This window comes from Penicillium nucicola (assembly GCF_028828085.1).
Source record: "Penicillium nucicola strain IBT 29836 chromosome Unknown utg000002l, whole genome shotgun sequence".
Taxonomy (NCBI): Eukaryota; Fungi; Ascomycota; class Eurotiomycetes; order Eurotiales; family Aspergillaceae; genus Penicillium; species Penicillium nucicola.
In genome coordinates this window covers 713,724-733,046 of record NW_026643126.1, presented here as the reverse complement: position 1 = coordinate 733,046, position 19,323 = coordinate 713,724, and the positions used below count along the sequence as shown (strand labels likewise).

General features: G+C 48.4%; 10 protein-coding genes across 10 annotated transcripts; 5 read left to right on the top strand and 5 right to left on the bottom strand.

Annotated features, from left to right (window-relative positions):
- Positions 1-1,949: 1,949 nt before the first annotated feature.
- Positions 1,950-2,165, bottom strand: N7511_002043 (uncharacterized protein; the record flags this gene model as incomplete). The annotated part of the gene is given in 2 exon segments (XM_057124468.1): positions 1,950-2,005; positions 2,024-2,165. 2 exon segments carry the CDS (start codon positions 2,163-2,165, stop codon positions 1,950-1,952), a joined length of 198 nt encoding a protein of 65 aa, XP_056986627.1.
- Positions 2,166-2,653: 488 nt separating this feature from the next.
- On the bottom strand, positions 2,654-3,568 carry N7511_002042 (ATPase AAA-type core; the record flags this gene model as incomplete). The annotated part of the gene is made up of 3 exons (XM_057124467.1): positions 2,654-2,704; positions 3,156-3,410; positions 3,479-3,568. The coding sequence occupies 3 exons, from the start codon at positions 3,566-3,568 to the stop codon at positions 2,654-2,656; spliced, it is 396 nt and encodes a 131-aa protein (XP_056986626.1).
- An 89-nt stretch (positions 3,569-3,657) lies between these two features.
- N7511_002041 (uncharacterized protein) lies at positions 3,658-3,870 on the bottom strand (the record flags this gene model as incomplete). Its single annotated transcript, XM_057124466.1, has 1 exon — positions 3,658-3,870. The coding sequence occupies one exon, from the start codon at positions 3,868-3,870 to the stop codon at positions 3,658-3,660; it is 213 nt and encodes a 70-aa protein (XP_056986625.1).
- A 306-nt stretch (positions 3,871-4,176) lies between these two features.
- Positions 4,177-5,023, bottom strand: N7511_002040 (uncharacterized protein; the record flags this gene model as incomplete). Its single annotated transcript, XM_057124465.1, has 2 exons — positions 4,177-4,707; positions 4,763-5,023. The coding sequence occupies 2 exons, from the start codon at positions 5,021-5,023 to the stop codon at positions 4,177-4,179; spliced, it is 792 nt and encodes a 263-aa protein (XP_056986624.1).
- Positions 5,024-5,338: 315 nt separating this feature from the next.
- Positions 5,339-5,953, top strand: N7511_002039 (uncharacterized protein; the record flags this gene model as incomplete). Its single annotated transcript, XM_057124464.1, has 2 exons — positions 5,339-5,558; positions 5,598-5,953. 2 exons carry the CDS (start codon positions 5,339-5,341, stop codon positions 5,951-5,953), a joined length of 576 nt encoding a protein of 191 aa, XP_056986623.1.
- Positions 5,954-6,011: 58 nt separating this feature from the next.
- N7511_002038 (uncharacterized protein) lies at positions 6,012-6,629 on the top strand (the record flags this gene model as incomplete). Its single annotated transcript, XM_057124463.1, has 1 exon — positions 6,012-6,629. One exon carries the CDS (start codon positions 6,012-6,014, stop codon positions 6,627-6,629), a length of 618 nt encoding a protein of 205 aa, XP_056986622.1.
- Positions 6,630-7,406: 777 nt separating this feature from the next.
- On the top strand, positions 7,407-9,291 carry N7511_002037 (cytochrome P450; the record flags this gene model as incomplete). Its single annotated transcript, XM_057124462.1, has 8 exons — positions 7,407-7,512; positions 7,565-7,609; positions 7,662-7,748; positions 7,793-7,915; positions 7,969-8,387; positions 8,438-8,510; positions 8,568-9,024; positions 9,084-9,291. 8 exons carry the CDS (start codon positions 7,407-7,409, stop codon positions 9,289-9,291), a joined length of 1,518 nt encoding a protein of 505 aa, XP_056986621.1.
- Positions 9,292-9,565: 274 nt separating this feature from the next.
- Positions 9,566-10,860, top strand: N7511_002036 (putative U1 snRNP complex component Yhc1; the record flags this gene model as incomplete). Its single annotated transcript, XM_057124461.1, has 4 exons — positions 9,566-9,833; positions 10,058-10,159; positions 10,222-10,479; positions 10,559-10,860. 4 exons carry the CDS (start codon positions 9,566-9,568, stop codon positions 10,858-10,860), a joined length of 930 nt encoding a protein of 309 aa, XP_056986620.1.
- Positions 10,861-11,912: 1,052 nt separating this feature from the next.
- On the bottom strand, positions 11,913-14,216 carry N7511_002035 (transient receptor potential ion channel family protein; the record flags this gene model as incomplete). The annotated part of the gene is made up of 2 exons (XM_057124460.1): positions 11,913-13,789; positions 13,850-14,216. 2 exons carry the CDS (start codon positions 14,214-14,216, stop codon positions 11,913-11,915), a joined length of 2,244 nt encoding a protein of 747 aa, XP_056986619.1.
- A 2,677-nt stretch (positions 14,217-16,893) lies between these two features.
- Positions 16,894-18,779, top strand: has1 (ATP-dependent RNA helicase HAS1; the record flags this gene model as incomplete). The annotated part of the gene is made up of 2 exons (XM_057124459.1): positions 16,894-18,453; positions 18,525-18,779. 2 exons carry the CDS (start codon positions 16,894-16,896, stop codon positions 18,777-18,779), a joined length of 1,815 nt encoding a protein of 604 aa, XP_056986618.1.
- Between the last annotated feature and the right edge of the window lie 544 nt (positions 18,780-19,323).

Sequence of the window (19,323 nt, the reverse complement as noted above, 5' to 3'; positions counted from 1 at the left end):
CCACCTGGCAGCCCTACCCATTCTAGTGCCTGCCGCTTTAATCCTCTTGCCGCCCCAGCTGGGCAGTTCCAAGTCATCTGACTGGGGCGACTCCACCAGTCCCAAGTGGCAACACGTAAAAGAAACTTCACCATCCAATCATCATTTCCATTACCCCCAGGAAATGCGAAAAAAAAAAACCTCTCATTTCTGGGTCGACGTCCAGATCGTAACATTCTTTCACCGCATTCTACTCGACCTGGAATCACGTCAGGTGTTGCGATTCTCTGCAATAGATTGTATAACGTTATATGGTAGATATTGTACATCCGATGCCAAGCCTGATACTGCCCTATGCACTCAATGTCTATAGCGTGATATATTTCCCCCCTGATAATCCAGTAGTTGCAATATTTTCAAAGTATGTACTCCGTATTCTGTATTTAGACCTGACTCACATAAAATACCAGAGAACCGGTGACTGTATTTTACTGCTCCAACCCATTGCATCATTTGCCGAGGTTCCACTTTCTATTTCCAAATTTGTACACAGCTTATGAAGCCATGTCTATTATAGTCCACGGGGATGGCGATGCTACGGATCTGGCGGGCTGTGGCCTGCCGTGTAAAGTAGCGCGATATCGAAACTCCTGGCCTCGAAGGCGCATCGCAACAGTTCATGACTAGGATATATGCAGGCCGGTGTTCAAGGAGTCGCAGATCGCAGCACAATGACTCCATCGCACTGAAATTTTGCGGGATAACTCCCCCTTAGCGCATCGTCGATCCGGTCTAGTTCGCGCTTCGGTACCTGAAGAGGGCAGATCATTCAACCTTTGCAAGAATTCACGCAATCCCTGCCCAGACCGCCGAGAAAATGGTGATACAGCAATAGCGTGCTACCATTATAGTTCAGTGCCATTCTCACGCCACTCAGAATGTTCTTGAAGTCAGGAGAGCCGAGTAATCCGAGGACGCCATACTAAACAAAAAAACGGTCAGGGGACATGACGACAAGCCAAGGCCAACAGAGAAAAGGAAAAAAAAAAGGAGAAAAAGAAAAAAATTTTCCCCCCCGTGTGATGTGAATGGCCGAGAGATCCGACGCGGCGTCTCAGGCAAATGAAACGCCACAGTCTGTGCGGTTTCCCCAGATTTTCGGCCCCAGACTGCATCTTCTTTTTTCCGCTGGGACCTGCCGCTCGGGCTTTGTCATGTCGCTCAGACCCGTGACCCCCAGACTCACCAGCCTCGGCTTCCCTGTCGAAGGAACCATCCTGGGATCCTCACGTGGGGGGAAAACGCCTCGTCTACGTGGCTTTGCGGGGGAGTTGTTCTTCTCCTGCGTTACACCAGGTCAGGTACAGACCCTAGAAGACAGACAGCAACATCCCGACATCCCAATTGGAAGAACAGAGAATAGACTTGTCAGCACCTGACAGGCCACACCCCTGCGTCATACTCATGACACCACAGTAGACCGTACGTGTCCCTCACGATCCCTCGCATAATGCGCGATTAAACCATACATCCGAGCACGTAATCCGCCAGTGCGTCGCCCAGGTGTATACACTGTACTGCCTATTGTCTACTGTCTACATTATTGCCGACTTCTACTGTCTACGGTACTATGTGGTCTACCCCAAATTGTATCAAACATGCATACACTAGCATCTCCCCCCTCCCCCGCTCTTCCTAGGGTTCCCCATCGTATTATCTAATGGTGCAGACTGATGACACATGAATATCACGGCCGCCAGGTCTCGACCGGCAAAAGAAACCGGTTACTGGTCGGATCAGGGGAACGAGTTGACGGATCAAGATGGATTACATTATGATACATGGCTGTGTGGTTAGGGTCTAGATGCAAAGTAAGTTTATACCTGTAGCCTGTCTACAACTATGATATAGAATACGGAGTACATAGGTTAACTCTCATGTCTAGGGTTACCGTTGTAGGGTCAAATTACCTAATTGGGGTTGGGGTCGGGGTTGGGGTTCTGGTTCTGGTTACCCACGGATTGGCCTGGGAATAAGTTCCTACGTATCCGATCCGGCTTAGGGTCGGATGTCAGCCCGGGTGGGCGGACCGGCACGGATTGAGCTGGGGTGTCAAGGGCAGCAAGTCCTTCAGCTTTGGAGGCACTTTGTCTGCGTTGTTTTTGTACTGGTCGTGGGTTGGACATTATGTTATGGATTGCATTCCCGGAACTGTATCTTGCATATTTGGCTCGTCAGCTGTGTTACACTGACAGTCGATGCGTTGTTGGGGTTGGAGCTGATTGGCAGCGTAGGCTCTTGGTGCATGTTGGGTTGAGTTGAGGAATCTGGAGGCCTGATGTTGTCTATGTCGTGCTTGATGATCAATTTTTCGTATGTTACTCGATTCGGTGTTAGGCTTGTGTTGGGTTGTTTCTTTGTTCCTTTGTCCGACTGTGTCCGTGGCACATCATCTATTATAGATTCCTCCAAGGTTCCGTGTTCAGCTCCGATACTGATATCCTGTCTCCCTAAATCGAAAACACCTTTCCCGGTCGTGTGGTACAGAGCAGAAAAACAAGAGTTTTGAACCTGGCTACCAGTCATTCCTAGAATGCTTGTTTGAAATTTGTGAGACTTCAGTGTCCTTGTAGAACCCCGTGAGAAGTTATTCTTAGCTTCGAGCGCGACAATGTCATGCGGCAGCATCCAAGATAGACATGGATGTCGACAAGTAAGCGGGAAACTGATATATAGTAACGCAATATTTCCAGAACAGAGGTGCGCATCCATGCTCAGCCCTAAGGGGAGCCACAGTCTTGGCAGGACCTCAGAACTTGGGGGAGATGAGATGCTTGCAATACCGAGGAAATGCTGCATAAGGGTAGCTAGAGCCAAAAATTGTAGCATTAAACACGTTTGATTGATGATTTATCCGATATATTAAAATTTCAAGAATTTGATGCCCTTAGGGGTACACTTGGATGTAAACATATCATCCCTAAAAACGCTTACATATTAAAGGTTTATTAGAGGCATTCTATTATGGGGGACTCGACTTTTCAGGTCCGTATTACCTCTGTGTCAGGGATGCTAAGTCAATAATTTCCGAGCTGGGCATCGGAAACCCAGTGACTCCCACCAACACATCGATACCCGCCGCTTTGATGTATGCATGGGTAACCTTGAACACAAACTCCCATTTTCTGCAGCTTCGCTTGATGAGCCTGTTCCTTCTGTCGTGCCTCATTCTCAGCCTCTCTTTTCCTCTGAAATTCATCCAGCAGGGCTTCTTGCAGTCTTTGTTCAAATTCGTGTTGCAGTCGAGCTTGCTCGAGGCGTTCTCTCGCATCGTAATCAGACTTCTGTTTTGCATATTCTAGCTCTTTGGCAGCTTTGCTCTCTGCCTCTTTCAATGCCGATATAACCTTCTGTTGGGCCTCTTCTTCCTGCTGCAATCGCAAATATTCATTCTCTTAGTCTCTGCCAAGGCTCTGTCCTTCTCAAGCTGATTCCATACCACATCTTCGACGCCAAAGTCACGCTGAGTGATAGCTCTGCTCTCCTCTGCAAGGGTCTTGGTGACTGCATCCTTGCCAGGGTTTGCCATTTTTTCTTGTGACAAAACTCGGCCTTCCGCTGACGACACTGGCTTGCTAAGAGCCTTAGTGCAAGCTGCGCCTTTTTCTGTTTCTTAACTCAAGTGGAGGTCTTTTTTAGAACATTTGCTCGACGGGTCCGTTCAAGTATCATGGAATCAATGGCCTCAAGCATCGTTGTTTGGCTCAACTGCATCTCTCGTCCACCGGATCGCTCAATTGTCTTCTCAAAGATCGTCTTTGTCAAAGTTCCGACGTCTCGGGCATTTGCCCAGCCTTCAGTTTGTGTGAGGGCATCAAAGCGTTCAACCATGGCTTTCGTGAAGCCAGATTCAGGGCTTTGCAGGCACGTGATAGTAACCTCACTTGAGATTTCTCAAGAAGCTTCTTTTCCTCTTTTGATAAAAGCTCCAAAATCAGCAGAACACAATCATTTGGTGACATGGAGGCAAATTTTAGAGACTCGGGGAAGCGACTTGTCAGACCAGGATTCACAGACATGAGGCGGTTGATACCCTTTCAAGGCCCGACTTGCAAGTGACACCGACAGCACACGGCTGAAAACGCTTTCTTTCATTTATCAATGAAGAGCATTCAATCTGAACTAGGGAAAGACCTTTCAAGCGAAGGGCTGGCCGTTTCCCTTTTTGGTTCCTTGTGCAATTTGAAAATCATCACGAAGTCCCGAAAGTATGTCCTCTCGCAAAAGTCGAAACTGGTTGTCAATATGACCTGCAATACGCTGGGTACCCGTAATCTGCGTCAGGATCTCTGCTTGTCGGTAGAAGGGTTTCTCGGGGCATCCTATCTCGTCTGCTGTGGGAAGAATAGCTATCGAACTAAAACCCGCAAAATCATTGTCGTGACGACCGCCAACTGTGTGCTCGGAATCAAAAGTCGTTTGGGGTGACGATTTCATCTCCAAAAGGTGCTTGATCTTGTGTCCTAGCTTGCGAATTTCAAGCAAAGGAGACGAGAAGATTGAATCATCGCTTAGCATGAGTTGAGCATCCGCTCGAACATCCACACCAGAAGAGTTAGGCAATGCCAGCAACTCAGACATCGTCCAACACAACGCAAAAATTGCATGGTCTTCCAATTTCCGGGCACGAAAATGCCTCCAAGAATGAGTTCCACAGTGTTCGAGGCTCTAGGATAATGATCAAAAGTTCCTCAAGGAATGATCCATGACAAAGAAGCTTCACTTCGCGATGGTTCAAGTAGAGAATGAACTTCGCTGTGTATTGATTGATGAATTCAGGGGTGATGTTGAAACTGATACCGTTTCGCAGCGCCTTCAATGCATTTCCACTAGCTATGACTCGCTCGACCGAAGTGCAGGGGTCTGACTGGGCCAAAATTGCCTCCACAAAGCGCTTGAAGTTGCTGAGGTCTTGGACTTCTTGTTTTCCATATACCACAGAACCAAAGTATCGTGCGAGTCTATCTAATCTAGCATCTGACATAATCGAGTGGTGTTGGAATTATCTGTAGACTCTTGTAGTATGGGAAGTGTAGACAAGGAATAATTGGCAGGGGCTGGCGTTGGCTTAAGAAAAAGTTGGCAAACGCGGTGATGTGGTGATGCAGTGTTTGATCAAATAGCCAAGCAGCAAATAAGGTACAGGCTTTGTTCACCGCGTTATATTCTTTGAGACTCACATAATTACATTCTGACTGCAGCGTAATTGGAACAAGCAATTCTTTGTTTCTGACTAACTGCGGCCAGATAGTTCATCATCTCCTCTACTCGTAGGGATTGACCAGTCAAGCTACCGGCCATGTATTGTCGAAGAAAAGAAGCAACTGCAGTGACGACGACTCCATCTCCACCACTGGGAGATCTCCTCGCAGCTGTTCAGCTTGACGACCTTCAAGAGCCTACAGATCAGACGGATGGCCTTGCAATCATCGCTGATAGTCAGTATCTTACGTCCTACAACTGGCTCTACAGTGTAGAGCATCAGATCTTCGTTCCAAATAGGAGTGTTTTCATATACAGTAATTCTCTATGATCATGAACTGATGCATTCCTGCAAGGTGAGCCACCGGCCTGGACACCTCCCTCCAAGCATCCCAAGCTTCAGGAAGACTCCGGTCAATACTATCGTGATTTGAACGCTGCAAGATCTCCCATCTACCCAGTGGACCCAATGATCCAAGCAGTCTTGACAGATAAATCCGAGTTTTATTTGGACAGCTTGGACATTGTTGGGTGTAGTAGCATGATGGGTAATCTCCCTCGCTTTGTGCGTGAGCAAAACAGACCTTTCAGAATGCTTGTGGGGGTCATTGGGAACACCGTCTTCTTGATCTGGAGAGAGAACTCACCCACCGAAAAGATCATCGGGGTGTTTGGATATGGATATGCCTTTCCCGAGGCAAATACCACATGAAGAAAAGAGGTCAAGGGATATGTCTCATCAACGCTTGATACAATACAATTTTGCGGGAATGAAATGTTTGATCAGGTTTGAAGCAGATGGATATTTACCAGATATCTCCAAAAGTCGAATTTCCGAGCCGGCTCATGATGATATGGAAAGCATCTCAGCTTCCATCGGAGAAGCTAGTATCTCAGACATCCCACTATCCGCCACACCTCATGATGGGGGCAGGCTTTGCATCGAGAAAAGGGGTCGTTATATCCCACACGCCGCGGTCTATGACTTGAAGACTCGCTCTATCAATAAGAAAGGTGTTTCTGATACCCTAGGGGAGGAACTGGCTCGATTGTGGATTGCACAGATCCCTAACTTCATTCTTGCGTACCACAAGTTTGGCAAGTTCGAAGATATCCAGGTTCAGGACGTGAGCGAGAAAGTGAAGCAGTGGGAGACAGATCACCAATCAGAATTGGTCAAATTTTCCCGCCTTCTACAAACTATACTGTCTTTCGCTCGAAGCAGCGAAAGTGGTCGGTTTGAGATCGAGCGCGAAGAGGGCGGAAAGTGCTTGAATCTGAGAGAGCAAGGTGGAGTTGTCAATAGGGTATTATCCCCTGCTCTGAGAAAGAAATGTGATTTGGGACATCACTGGAATGATATTGAGAGTATTCATTCTTCGGAATGATCGGTAAACAGGTAGAAACTAGCAAGAACATTGTTCGATTTACTGGTGGATAAAAGTCTCCGATCTAACTTAAATTAATCAAACTCCAGTACTAAAAAATTCAATTTCTCTAGTAATTTCGAGTAGCTACTAACTCTAACCATATTTTACCTAGCGACTAGATGGTGATCTCCCGCCCGGACAAGGAAATATCACAAATTCGATATTGGGCTCGACATAGTTCGGAATTCAAAGTAGATAGCTGCAATCACCTATGACATACTCTCAATTTCGTATATCTCCAATACGCACTTCCTACGTCATGACTCTGAACTCCTTGGGCTCCTCAAATGGTGATCTTGGACGAAACAGGAACTAGGGCAACGGACTGTCCCGCCCATGCAGCTTACATACATTAGGGCCGTGATGTTGGCGACAGATCTCCCCTTCGATCGTATATCGAGCCTATCATTGCCTACCGATTATGAAGTTCCACTTCGAGGTCCTATGCTGCAGACTCATGGCGTAGGTACGAGGGTATCATTCGAGCGCTAATTCCACTTGAACGTGACATGTGAAAGTGCTCGAGCAATCTCGCTAATACAGTACTTATGTGTAAGGATTATTGTAGATCAGTCCAAGGATTCTCTGGTTGCCTATGTGAAGATCTTTATGCAATCCATCCTCGTGGTGGGTTGAAATCAGTTATGGAGTGAGGGGGGGTCGGGGATACTTAAATGCTCGTCTTTCATCTCGGAATAATTGACCCTGATAGTTCCAGGCTACAAAACGAGTATCATGTTCTTTTCCCTTACTTCAGTGCCAGGATGGCTGAATATCAGTCCTGTTGTCCTTCTTCTCTTGGGATATAGTGCCTATCTTGTCGCACTGGGTATCTATCGAGGTAAGAAAGCGCATTGCTGTAATACATTGGACACCACTTACTCTTTTTGCAGTCTATTTCAGTCCTTTGGCAAAATTCCCAGGTCCCAAGCTAGCTGGTATGTAACTTATAAAGCATTCGTGATGTTAGCTATCTACTAATCCATATAGGCCTAACGACTCTTTACCAGGCGTACTATGATATTTATCATGGCGGAAAATTTTTCAAGAAGCTAGAGCAGCTACATGAAGTTTATGGTCGGTTCTCCCCTGCAAGGGTTAACAGACACTTATCAAATCAGGCCCAATTGTTCGCGTCAACCCACACGAACTCCACATCATCGATCCGGACTTTATTGAGGTTCTTTTCACCGGAGCCACCAAAAAGCGTGAAAAGTACAAATGGCTCGGACGAGCTCTCTTGGGTGAGGTCCCTGGCTGATAGAAGAAGCATATCAAAGCAACTAACACACTGTAGCACCAGATTCTGTTGCTAGTACCACCGGCCATGATTGTCATCGCATGCGCCGGTCTGTGTTGAACCCCTTCTTTTCCAAATTAAGCATTCGTCGCCTCGAAAACCGCATTCAAAATACAGCGGAGAAGCTCATGGATCGCCTTTTGAAAGCGGGTAAAACTGGTGAAATCTTGCCGATAAAACTTCCTTTCATGGCGGCAACCTGTGATATTATCAGTGAGTATTGTTTTGGTGTGTCTACAAACTATGTGGAACAAGATGATTACAATCGCGGGTGGTTCGATGCCGCTGATCTCATGTTCAATATGGCATGGCCGATGACTTATATCTCCTGGCTGGGACCATTGATGGAGAGAGTTCCACAGTCTGTCTTGAGCATAATAAATCCTGGTCTCAAGTCTTTTCAGGATATGCATACTGTACGTTTCGATATTCTCTGACCTGTACACTTGCTTACTTCATGATTTAGCGATGGATCGACCAAATTGAAACAACTCGGAGGAGTGGAAAGCCTGACGATGTAGATGTTACCTTGTTTCACGGTATTCTAAACAGTAAACTCCCTCCAGCTGAAAAATCTACCGACTGATTGCGACAAGAGGCACAAGTAATGGTTCTAGGAGGACAGGATACCACTTCATACATCCTCACGTGCACTATTTTCCAGCTTCTATCTCATCCAGACATGCTTAGACGGGTCAAGGCAGAGCTGGAAACTGTATTGCCAGATTCAAACAGCCCACCTTCACTGGTTATTGTTGAGAAACTTCCTTACCTTTCCGCTGTCATTGCGGAGAGCCTGCGTGTGTATCCAGCATCTCTGGTTCGGATGACTCGTGTGGCCCCGGAGGATACTATGGTCTATCATGACAAGACTTCTGGCAAATATTGGGTCATCGAACCTGGGACTCCTGTCACGATGACTGCTCTGGACAACAATATGGATCCTGGCAAGTTCCCAGATCCATATAAATTCGACCCCGAGCGATTCATTGAGAACCCGCGTCTGGATAAATACGTCTTGACATTTTCCAGAGGAACAAGGATTTGTCTTGGGTCAGTATTGAGAGATTCGCCTATACCATGATGTTACATTCGCTGACAGTATTCTGCAGATTGAATCTTGCATATGCGGAGCTCTACATCATTTTGGCCAGAATCTTCCGCAAGTTTGACCTTGACGACGGCACGAACACGCAATGTGGCCCAACTATGGCTTTATATGACACTAATCGAGAGCGAGATATCGATCCACAGAAAGATCAGTTCCTACCTATCCCCTCCAAGGGTAGCAAAGGTGTACGGGTGCAGATTAAGGCGTAATATGACAGCTTGTATCCAAACACACACATGTCAATAGTTAGAGGGGACATTCATGGCTGTGAATTTTGGGAAAGATATAGACGCCATCGTAGCCAGATGAAATTTCAAGACGTTTGTGTATACTTAAGCTGTGCGAGATACCTCCTCGTAGATACAGCGCTTTCGTCTCGTATCTTGGGTGATACACCGTTGCGAACTATGATATCTAGATAATATCAGAGTTCAATTATGTTACTTTCAGTTCGTTCCCAATATATCTTCACGAGATCAAAGGATGTGTGCACTGTTAGGAAACCCTGAAAGCAGATGCGATAACACTATTCTGCCATGCTTGACCGCCCGTACCTCCCTCGCCATCGAGCTCCGAGACCTGCCAGTCTTGCTCGGTCACTTCCTCCTAACTGACGAAAGCTTTACATACCCCGAGATTCATCTCAAACTTGCATTGGAGGCCCAGATAGCCTCTGTCACCCAAAGCTCTCGCCCCTTGAGCAACACCCATCCCGAACGGGAATTTTCGTCTTTCGCGCGACAACGGCAAAGTACTTGCTGAAGAACCTGCCAGAATGCCCAAATATAAGTACACCTTGAATCGGTTCAGTTGGACTGGAAGCTAACTGCTATGTACTCTTCTGTAGGTATCACTCAGACCTGAAGTGCAAGTGGACAACGCCGAGTTATATCGAGCTATTTCCGGGCGCGCTTCGACTCCCACGATAACTCCCAAAATCATGGCCAGATTGCTGATCCAGCTCTCATTACACAGGCGATTACTGCGATGTCTACCTCACCCACGACTCGATGAGCGTGCGCAAGGCGCACAACTCAGGCCGTAACCACCTGAGAAACGTCGTCGAATACTATCAACGTACGCTCGCAAGACAAATCAGCAACAGATGACAGAATAGCTAACGATAGGAACGCATACAGAAATTGGTCAAGAGAAAGCCCAATCCGTCATTGACTCGATCACCTCATCCTACGCCGCTGAGGGCCAACCTCTCCCCAATCCCGCAATGGTCCCTGGTGCTTTCCCGCCGCCCTTCGGCTTCCCTGGTATGGAGCTACACTCTCACTTCACTCACCAACCCATGACTTACAATATTCAAGGTCGACCGGGACAAATGCCCCCTCCTCCCTTCGGAATCCCACCTCCAGGAGCCCCCGGCGCACCTGGCATGCTACCTCGTACGTGTACCCATACCCTAACCCCAGGTCAACCCCCTCAATTCAAGGTCCAGAACTAAACTAACGTTATGAACAATAGCCCCCGGCGCCCACGGTGGCCTCCCCTTCCCGCCACCCTTCAACGCAGCAGGTACACCCCCAACAGGCGGCTTCCCCCCGCCTCTCCCCAACATGCCCCAAGGCGCAGGCCTGCCCCCTCCACCTCCAGGCGGCTTCCCCAACATGCCTTTCCCACCTCCTGGTGGAGCAGGATTCCCGCCTATGCCGGGTGCCCCGATGGGAGCTACGCATTCGCCTATTCCCACTGGCCCCCGTGGCTCCGAGGGGTACCCTCCTCCCTCCGGTGGTGGGCCTCCTTCTGGCATGGATTCTAGGTGGTGATTCTGTGAATTTGGGGTTTATTGAACTGATACCTTTCTATGCTTTCTCTGCTTTGGTTTGTTGCGAGTGAAGTTAAGGTTGGGTGTTATCGAATGTGATGCTTTGCGTTGAGTTGCATTGCAGTCAGTATCTCCGGTATATTGGCATCCCCTGTCCTCTCTCTCTTCATGGGTCTTTGTCTTGTGTTTTTTTTTTCTTTTCATTTATGCTGTTAATGTAAAATAGCGCTTTTCTTCTTATTTCTCTGCTTTTTTTTATTCATATGAAACACTACGGTTACAACAAGCCCCGCTGGCTGTTGTTAGATCATGAAATTGAATTGTCACGAAATCCTCAAGACTACGTCTATCTAAACACATAAGGAACCAACTCCAGTTAAGAAATGGAAGATCAAGAATCGGCAGGCTCATCGTAATCGTAGATTGAAGTGCGTTTTTCGAGGGTACACAGTACACAAGACAAAATTGCAGGCAAGGAATTCTCGTTTTAGACACTAGGATTACTTTCCAACAGGTACAGAGAATCAAAAACCCAAAAAATGAAAAAAACGGAATTGAAACTTCGCAGACAGAAGCCAACGAACACCACAAAAATAAAAGAGGAAAAAAGATTCAAACACGAAACCGGTGTCACCATATCCAGAATGCATCAAACGCCGAACAAACAGTCCAAGATAAGGAAAATACAAGTCGATTGCGGTGTCTCGACTAGAGAGAGAAAGATAAAGAGATCAAGTGTAGGCAAGAAAAAGAAGATGGAAAAGGAAGGAAGGGACAGAAGAAAAGAAGTGAATATCACACCGGTTATGCACCGTGAGGTAAATAGGTAGGTGGATTGAGACCAAAAAAGAATAGTCAAGGTAAAATACAAGTCGCCAGCGAGGAGTGTATAGCGGACTTGGGAAAGAAGCAGAAGAAAACCAAACAGAAACAGAAAAGAACCGAACCCAGAGGATGGCGATTGGAAAAAGATCAAAGACCATCGGTATCCCGCGCTAATAAAAATCACATATCTTCATCTCGGAAGCGAACAAAATAAGAGCACTGGCTTTTTTAATGATCGTAACCAGCTCCTCTTTGCCATGGACTGGCGTTATTTTGGGCTCGGTAGGTGGTCGACAAAGCAGATTGGCCAATTGGGGCGTTGTCATAGCCCCGGGCGGCGGGCGAGGGAGACCGACCGAATTGGTCGTATCCGGGTGGTGGACCGCTGTGTCCTGTGTTGGTAGGGAATAGTGGCACTGAGGGGTCGACTGGTGAGGCGGGAGCCTGGCGGACACTGGGGTGGTGCTGGTTGGTGGATTCCATCTGTTGGTGGTGTCCGATACTGGCGCCATTTCCGCTTGAGATGGAGATAGCATCGTCGTCGAAGGGGTTGTTGTGGTACTGTCCAGACTTGACATCACCGCGGGCGGTGGCACCGAGAGCGTCCAGCTCGGTGGTCAGCTGGGTCTGAGACTTGATGAAGGAGCCACGGTCGTCACGCATGGGCTGGTAGCGGGTATCGGGGTTCTTTGACACGATGGCGTACACTGAGGCAATCAGTACGAGGATCAGAAGAACCAAGGCGAAGACGGCGTTGTAAACGAAGAAGATGACACCCATGACACCAATCATCAGACCAGGAGGGTTGAACACATCGGAGAAGACCAGCAGGAAGATTGAGTTGAGGAAGTTGATGACCGCAATGGAGATGTTGTAGATGTTGGTCTTCTTGTCCATCCAGGGACGAAGGACGCAAACAGCGATCAGCATAGCGAGTTCAAGGACCACAAGAGCCACGGTCTGCACGACTGGTGCAGGTTGGCTCAGACCAATGAACATACTCTTGATCAGTGTGTAAATCAGGACAGGAACAACGAAGTAGTATGCGGTGGCGCGGTACTGCACGTATAGGAAACCCCACTTGTTTAGACATGAGGGATCGGAGTAAAGGATGTAAGCGGGGTTCTTGTGCATAGTGACTGAGCGCTTTGCCAGACGAATAACCTTCTGCGCGGCCCATCCAAGAGAGACGAGCATGGAGAGAATCATAACTACAGCCAGAACCACTTCAGCCGCGGAGTCGCGCTGAGTAAATTCCCAAAGACACAGAACACACATCTGAGGGAAACCAATCAAAATGAGACGGAAGAGGATTCCACGAAGAACAACCTTCCATCCGTTGCGGAAGTCCTGGAAACGGTCACTCTTCATTTTGCCGTTCTTGACGAGCAACTCGGTAATACCCTTGAATGTTGCGACAATGATGACGACGAAAACAACGAATACCGCGAAGAAAATCAAACCAGTGAGGAAGATGTTGGTTTCTTCAATGCTGGAACGGAAGCCGACACGTTCAATACCGCGCACAACAACAAGCTTTTGGCTTGAGCTGTCTCGCTTGAGCAGACTAGCTGCGCGCTTCATAATTGTCGAGTTGGAGGCTCTCTTCAGCAAATTGATTGCGGAGTCGGGAAGGTCACGCTTGCGACGCTTGAGGACTTCAACGGAAGTATCACCAAGCTGGGACAGGAGGGTCGAGGGGGTTCCACCGGTTGCTCGCTGATACCAGGTCGCAATGGTCTGGATGAATCCTACGCGGATAATGCCCATACTCCATTGGAAGTTCTGAGTCCATGCCTCCACAATAGGGGGCATATGGACAGAGGTCATACCAATCATCGCTTGCGATTGCATAAATCCGAAGAGAGAGAGCGCATTTGCTGCAACGTGCGCCGCAGTATTCGAATGACCAAGACCCGAAGTAATAGCTGATGCGGCAAGACCTAGACCGGATATCACAGCAGTTGTCCAAGCGACTCCGACTTGGTCCACTGTTTTACCGTTTGAAAGTGAGGCTTCGACACAAGCAATCTTTTCCTTCGTTTCCTTTGTCTTAATAACAATGCGGACTGTGGCGTCAAGATCTGGAACGGTGTAGGCGATACCTAAGTCGATTCGTTTAGCAAATCGAACATCTCTGTCATCGATCGCATCGGATTACTCACCTGGAATGTTCGCGGCAGTGTCCGAGGGTAGATCAAGAGACAGGGGACCCAAGTCCATCGGCCCAGCAGCCATAGGACACATTCCCATGCCCGAAATGGAACAAGGATCAAGAGTCTTGGTCATGATCTCGTAACCATAGGCGGTAATAATCAGATCTGCAGTCACTTTGCCGGTGATGTATGAAACACCATCAAATCCGATTGTTAGAGAGTTGTTACCCGGGTAGAATACAACGTTCAGGTATGTTGCCGTGAAGTTACTAGACTCCATGCACACGTTCAGAGCATTAGATTCAAGGAGCTTGACAGCGGAAGCCAACGGCGCCACGAAGGCGACGAGGCATGTCAGAAGCGATATTAGTCGCATGTTGGCGTATAGATGTCAATGAGAGATTTTGCAACAATGGGAGATAATCGGAAAAGATAAGGGAAGTGACAGCGGTTGTGTCAGCGGCACTCCAGAGTACCACGTTGCCAGCCGCCGGATGCGGAAGTCTTCAGACGGTCAAGTCGTTCGCCGTGGGGCCGAAGTATGTCCCAATGGATGCCAATGCTGTCACTGCACCGGCTGTTTGTCGTAAGTTGTTTGAACGAGAGATCTGCGATATGGCGATCGAGCGTTTACTGGTTCATTTGAAGGTCGGAGAAGCGGAGGGCGAAAGCGGAGTTAAAGGTCGCAGTCGAAGTCGAAGTCAGAGGCGCAGAGGCGCAGAGACGCGGATATATTGATTTAGAGAGGTTGAAAGTAGACACAGAGTGATAGTCGCAGAGGTGACCAAGTGAGGTCAAAGAAGGAAAGTTGGTAGGTGCGGACCTGAAGGAGTGAATAGAGCGGACTCAAAAGGCAAAAGAAGTCGAGGAGCGAATGAACTGGCGATACACAGTATTACCGGGAAAGAAAGGAGAATAGAGCTCGAAATCAAGGGCAATAGAAAGGGAGATTGAGCACCGATTCCCGTGAGAAAGAGAGAATGGAAGAGAGGGAGTCTTGTCTCAGGGAGAGAAGAGATGGCGACGGTCAGGTATGTGGTAATTACGGTAAAATGACAGGGGCGGTTAGTGTGGGACCAATTAGACGTCTGTATTTCTGTTTGGACTCGTACCCCTTTCCCCGTGATGGCAATGACATTCTCTTCTGTGTATCTGAACTCACATCTCTTCCTTGTTATAGTCTCTGTTTCCACTGTGCATTGCTCTGCTCACCATTCTACACCTGGTGTTGTGGCCAGAACCAGCCGTCATATTTATGGCCTTTGTTAGCAATTTACTGAACCAAAGGAACTGTTGCCCCCAGCTGTGGAGTGCCACCCGAAAGTGCCATCCGCTGTGGACCGTTACTGCATGTACGTGAACGGAGGCACATGGTTAGATTTCGTCTGCCTGATCCATGGACTAACTGAAATTAGGTCATTCTTGGGTATAACTCCCTCAAACGAAAGACCAAGGGGCCAGAATACTGTACTATTGTATAGGTCCACCCTCCTGGACTATGTTCCTTGGCTAACCCTTCTTTATTCGGGTGCCTGTCGAAAAATAGTCTATAGATCCGGGGGTATTTCTTCCCGAGCTAGACGCCTGGTCTGACTGGGTCTAGAGCGGGAATTCGTCTTCGGATGTGTCTGTAGACAGTGATCTGGATCAGATTCTCATCAGCATACTTGTGTCTGGACAAAGCCATACCAAAATCTGGTAGTGTACGTGTTTGCACAATAAACTTCCACTGTATAAGGATCGCCAAGTCCCCCCCCCCTTGGCGTTCGATTGCACAGCCTCAATAATAGATAGTCATCCATCGCACACTCTGGATCAGACATGTTTCAGAAATAACAGAACCTCTAGCATAGACCATTTCTGGGCTTGACACAGTTGACCCCCCCCCCTATTCACTTGACGTCGTGTCCAGTACTATATACCCTGTACAGCATATAGCCCCTGATCATCGTGGAGAGTGATGATCAGGACGATCCCTCACTCGCGTGCTATGATGACGTTTTATTGTGCCGTCTTTATAGAAGCAGTTGCGCACACTTTGCACTTTACAATATTAAAATTCTCGTTGGTGTGCGTAGTAAAAAGGGGTCCGTATTCGTGTATGCGACCCGGTATTTCTCTCTTCGGGTTAATTTTGGCTATTTTTGGCTCAGGGTTTTCACGGATTGCCTGTTTATTGGCCCATCCCTTTCTACACTTGCTGTTCTTCAATGTGATTGGCAAGAAATCTCTGTCTCTGCAACAGTCTACATTGTCTTCATTGATATGTATTGTATTTTGACTGAGAGCTCGACGTCTACAGTATAATTTAATTATATTTGATCAGGGTTAAATATTCAGAATGAAGCAAAGATAGAATATTCTCCGTGACGCCATCTCAGGAAGAAAAGTCCGGTCTGAACACAAATTGCACTGCTTCACTCCGTACTGTAGTCACGGAATATGTTCGCATCGCCTATAGATTATATCTAGCTAATATCTGTGTTTCTAGTAAAGGAATCCTTGGTATTAAACAACTTGAAAGCTTTGCGCTTACACAGCCACCAATGCACCTGTCAATCTGCAAGTCATCGGTAAGATTGTGTCTGCCTAAGTCAGGCCAAGATCGCGGCGCTTGCGTAACTTGTCTTCTAGTATACATCCAGACCGAGTGGGTAAAGCAGGAACCCACTGCAGTGCAGGTAGACAGAGTACTGTACTGTATGCCGTCTGCTGGTAAGCTGTGTGGTCAAATGACAGCGTTCAAGACCCAAATCCTGAAACATAGGTTGGTCTCCATGATCGTCAATTATACAACTGAGCAAAAGCACAGCCCACCTTCAGTTATCACCTGGGAGTTTTAAAGTGATTTGGTGCCTGAGGCCACAAGTGCCTTGATAATATGGCAATAATCAGACTATCAGCACGTGATCTTGATGTGGAGTTCTGCCCTGTCTCACCGACCAGAAAAAAAAAAGATGCAGAATGATTTCCGCTCGCCGACCATAATAATCTAGACCTACAAACTCAAGGTCCAAGTGATACCAAAAAAATCCCAATCGGGTTCCACCAAAATGCCAGGCCCCGTGGACACCGCAAAGTCCATCAACAAGCGGAAGAGAAAGCACGGCTCCCGCGCAGAGAAAGAAGATGCCGTCAAGCCCGTCGAAGCCAAGTCCCCTTCAGTGACCCCGAAAAAGAGCAAGAGTGCTGCCTCAACCAAGTCTCCCGCTGAAAAGTCGACCAAGAAGCGCAAGGTCAGCCCTTCGCCCAGCGCCGAGGAAAGCGCCTCTGAGGAGGAGGTCGAGGATGTCGAGGTGGATGCACAGGAAGACAGCGATGCTGAAGAATCAGAGGAAGCCGAGGTCAAGGATGCTGGCGCAGATCTCCCAACCATGGACGATGTCCGTTTGCCACAGACTGAGGGTGAGCTCCAGAAATTCACTGAGCTCAACCTCTCCGACAAGACTATGCAGGCGATCAAGGAAATGGGCTTCGAGACCATGACCGAAATTCAACAGCGTACCATCCCTGCTCTGCTTGCTGGACGGGATGTGCTTGGTGCTGCGAAGACTGGTTCCGGAAAAACCCTGTCCTTCTTGATCCCCGCTATCGAGATGCTGAGCGCTCTGCGCTTCAAGCCCAGAAACGGTACCGGTGTTCTCGTCGTGTCCCCTACTCGTGAGCTCGCGTTGCAAATCTTCGGTGTAGCACGCGAGTTGATGCAATTCCACTCGCAAACATATGGTATTGTCATTGGAGGAGCCAACCGCCGCGCCGAGGCGGACAAGTTGATGAAGGGTGTCAACCTGCTCATTGCGACCCCCGGTCGTCTTTTGGATCACCTGCAGAACACGCAAGGATTCATCTTCAAAAACCTGAAGACCCTAATCATTGACGAGGCTGACCGTATTCTGGAAGTCGGATTCGAGGATGAAATGCGTCAAATCGTCAAGATCCTGCCCAAGGAAGAGCGTCAGACCATGCTCTTCTCCGCCACACAAACCACCAAGGTTGAGGACCTGGCCCGTATATCGCTGCGCCCTGGACCTCTGTACATTAATGTTGATCATCGGAAAGAGCACAGTACCGTCGCCGGTCTCGAGCAGGGCTACGTTCTCTGTGAAGCCGACAAGCGTTTCCTACTTCTCTTCTCGTTCCTCAAGCGCAACCTCAAGAAGAAGATTATTGTCTTCTTCTCCAGCTGCAACTGTGTCAAGTACCACGCTGAGCTGCTGAACTACATCGATCTCCCCGTTCTCGAGCTTCACGGAAAGCAGAAGCAGCAGAAGCGCACCAACACCTTCTTCGAGTTCTGCAATGCCAAGCAGGGCACCCTGATCTGTACCGACGTTGCTGCTCGTGGCTTGGATATCCCCGCCGTCGACTGGATTATCCAGTTCGATCCCCCCGATGATCCCCGTGACTACATTCACCGTGTCGGACGTACCGCCCGTGGTGCCGATGGCAAGGGTCGCAGTCTGATGTTCCTCCAGCCTTCCGAGGTCGGCTTCTTGAAGCACTTGAAGGAGGCCCGCGTGCCTGTCGTCGAATTCGAGTTCCCAGCCTCCAAGATTGTCAATGTGCAGTCCCAGCTCGAGAAGCTCATCGGCCAAAACTACTACCTCAACAAGGTTCGTTCCATTCCTCCTCTCCCTATCTCTCACGCCCTCTTTTGGCGACCTCCATACTAACTCCTTTACAGTCCGCCAAGGATGGTTACCGGTCCTACCTCCAGGCCTATGCCTCCCACTCCCTTCGTTCCGTCTTCGACGTGAACAAGCTGGACCTCGTCAAGGTCGCCAAGGGCTTCGGTTTCTCTGCGCCTCCCCGTATCGATATCCAGCTGGGCGCCAGCCTGAGCCGGGATAAGAAGCAGGAGCAGCAGGGCCGTCGCACCTACGGCAGCCAGCCTAAGAACGGTGCCGGTCTGAAGTTCAAGCGCAAGCACGATGATTAAGAGGATTCTGTATGAACATCAAAAGCGATCGATTGTCTCTGCATGTCTATTTTAGGGACTGGAGTTCAGCAATGTGGATATATCTATTTGGGTTTCAAGATGATCTCGTAATTTTAATCCGTATCCGTTGACCCCCAGTAGTTTGCAGAGAGTTTCCTAAGGTTCCTTCTGTATGCTTAGATCCCTTGCCATCATCATCATCATCACTATACCGTCGATTCTCATCTTCCGCAGTCCCCAAGGGACTGATCTCGCATTCCACGTGTCAACCATGTGGAAATGGCGTAGGTGATAGAAACCGCCCGCCAAAGAATGCCAATGACACCTCATCGAACCGGCGCAGCCTGAATTGGATTCCGAAAGCAAAATCCCTTGTTGCAGATTACCGGTAGGATTTTAACCTTCTACAGGGTTCCATGCACAATGCACAATCGCCCGGAAGACAGGTTTCCAGTACGAAGTACAGCGTTTGGGCCTCACCAGAGGCAGTAGTGTTTGACACGCATGCTGTACCGCCAGTATTGTATAGTACAGTATACTGTAC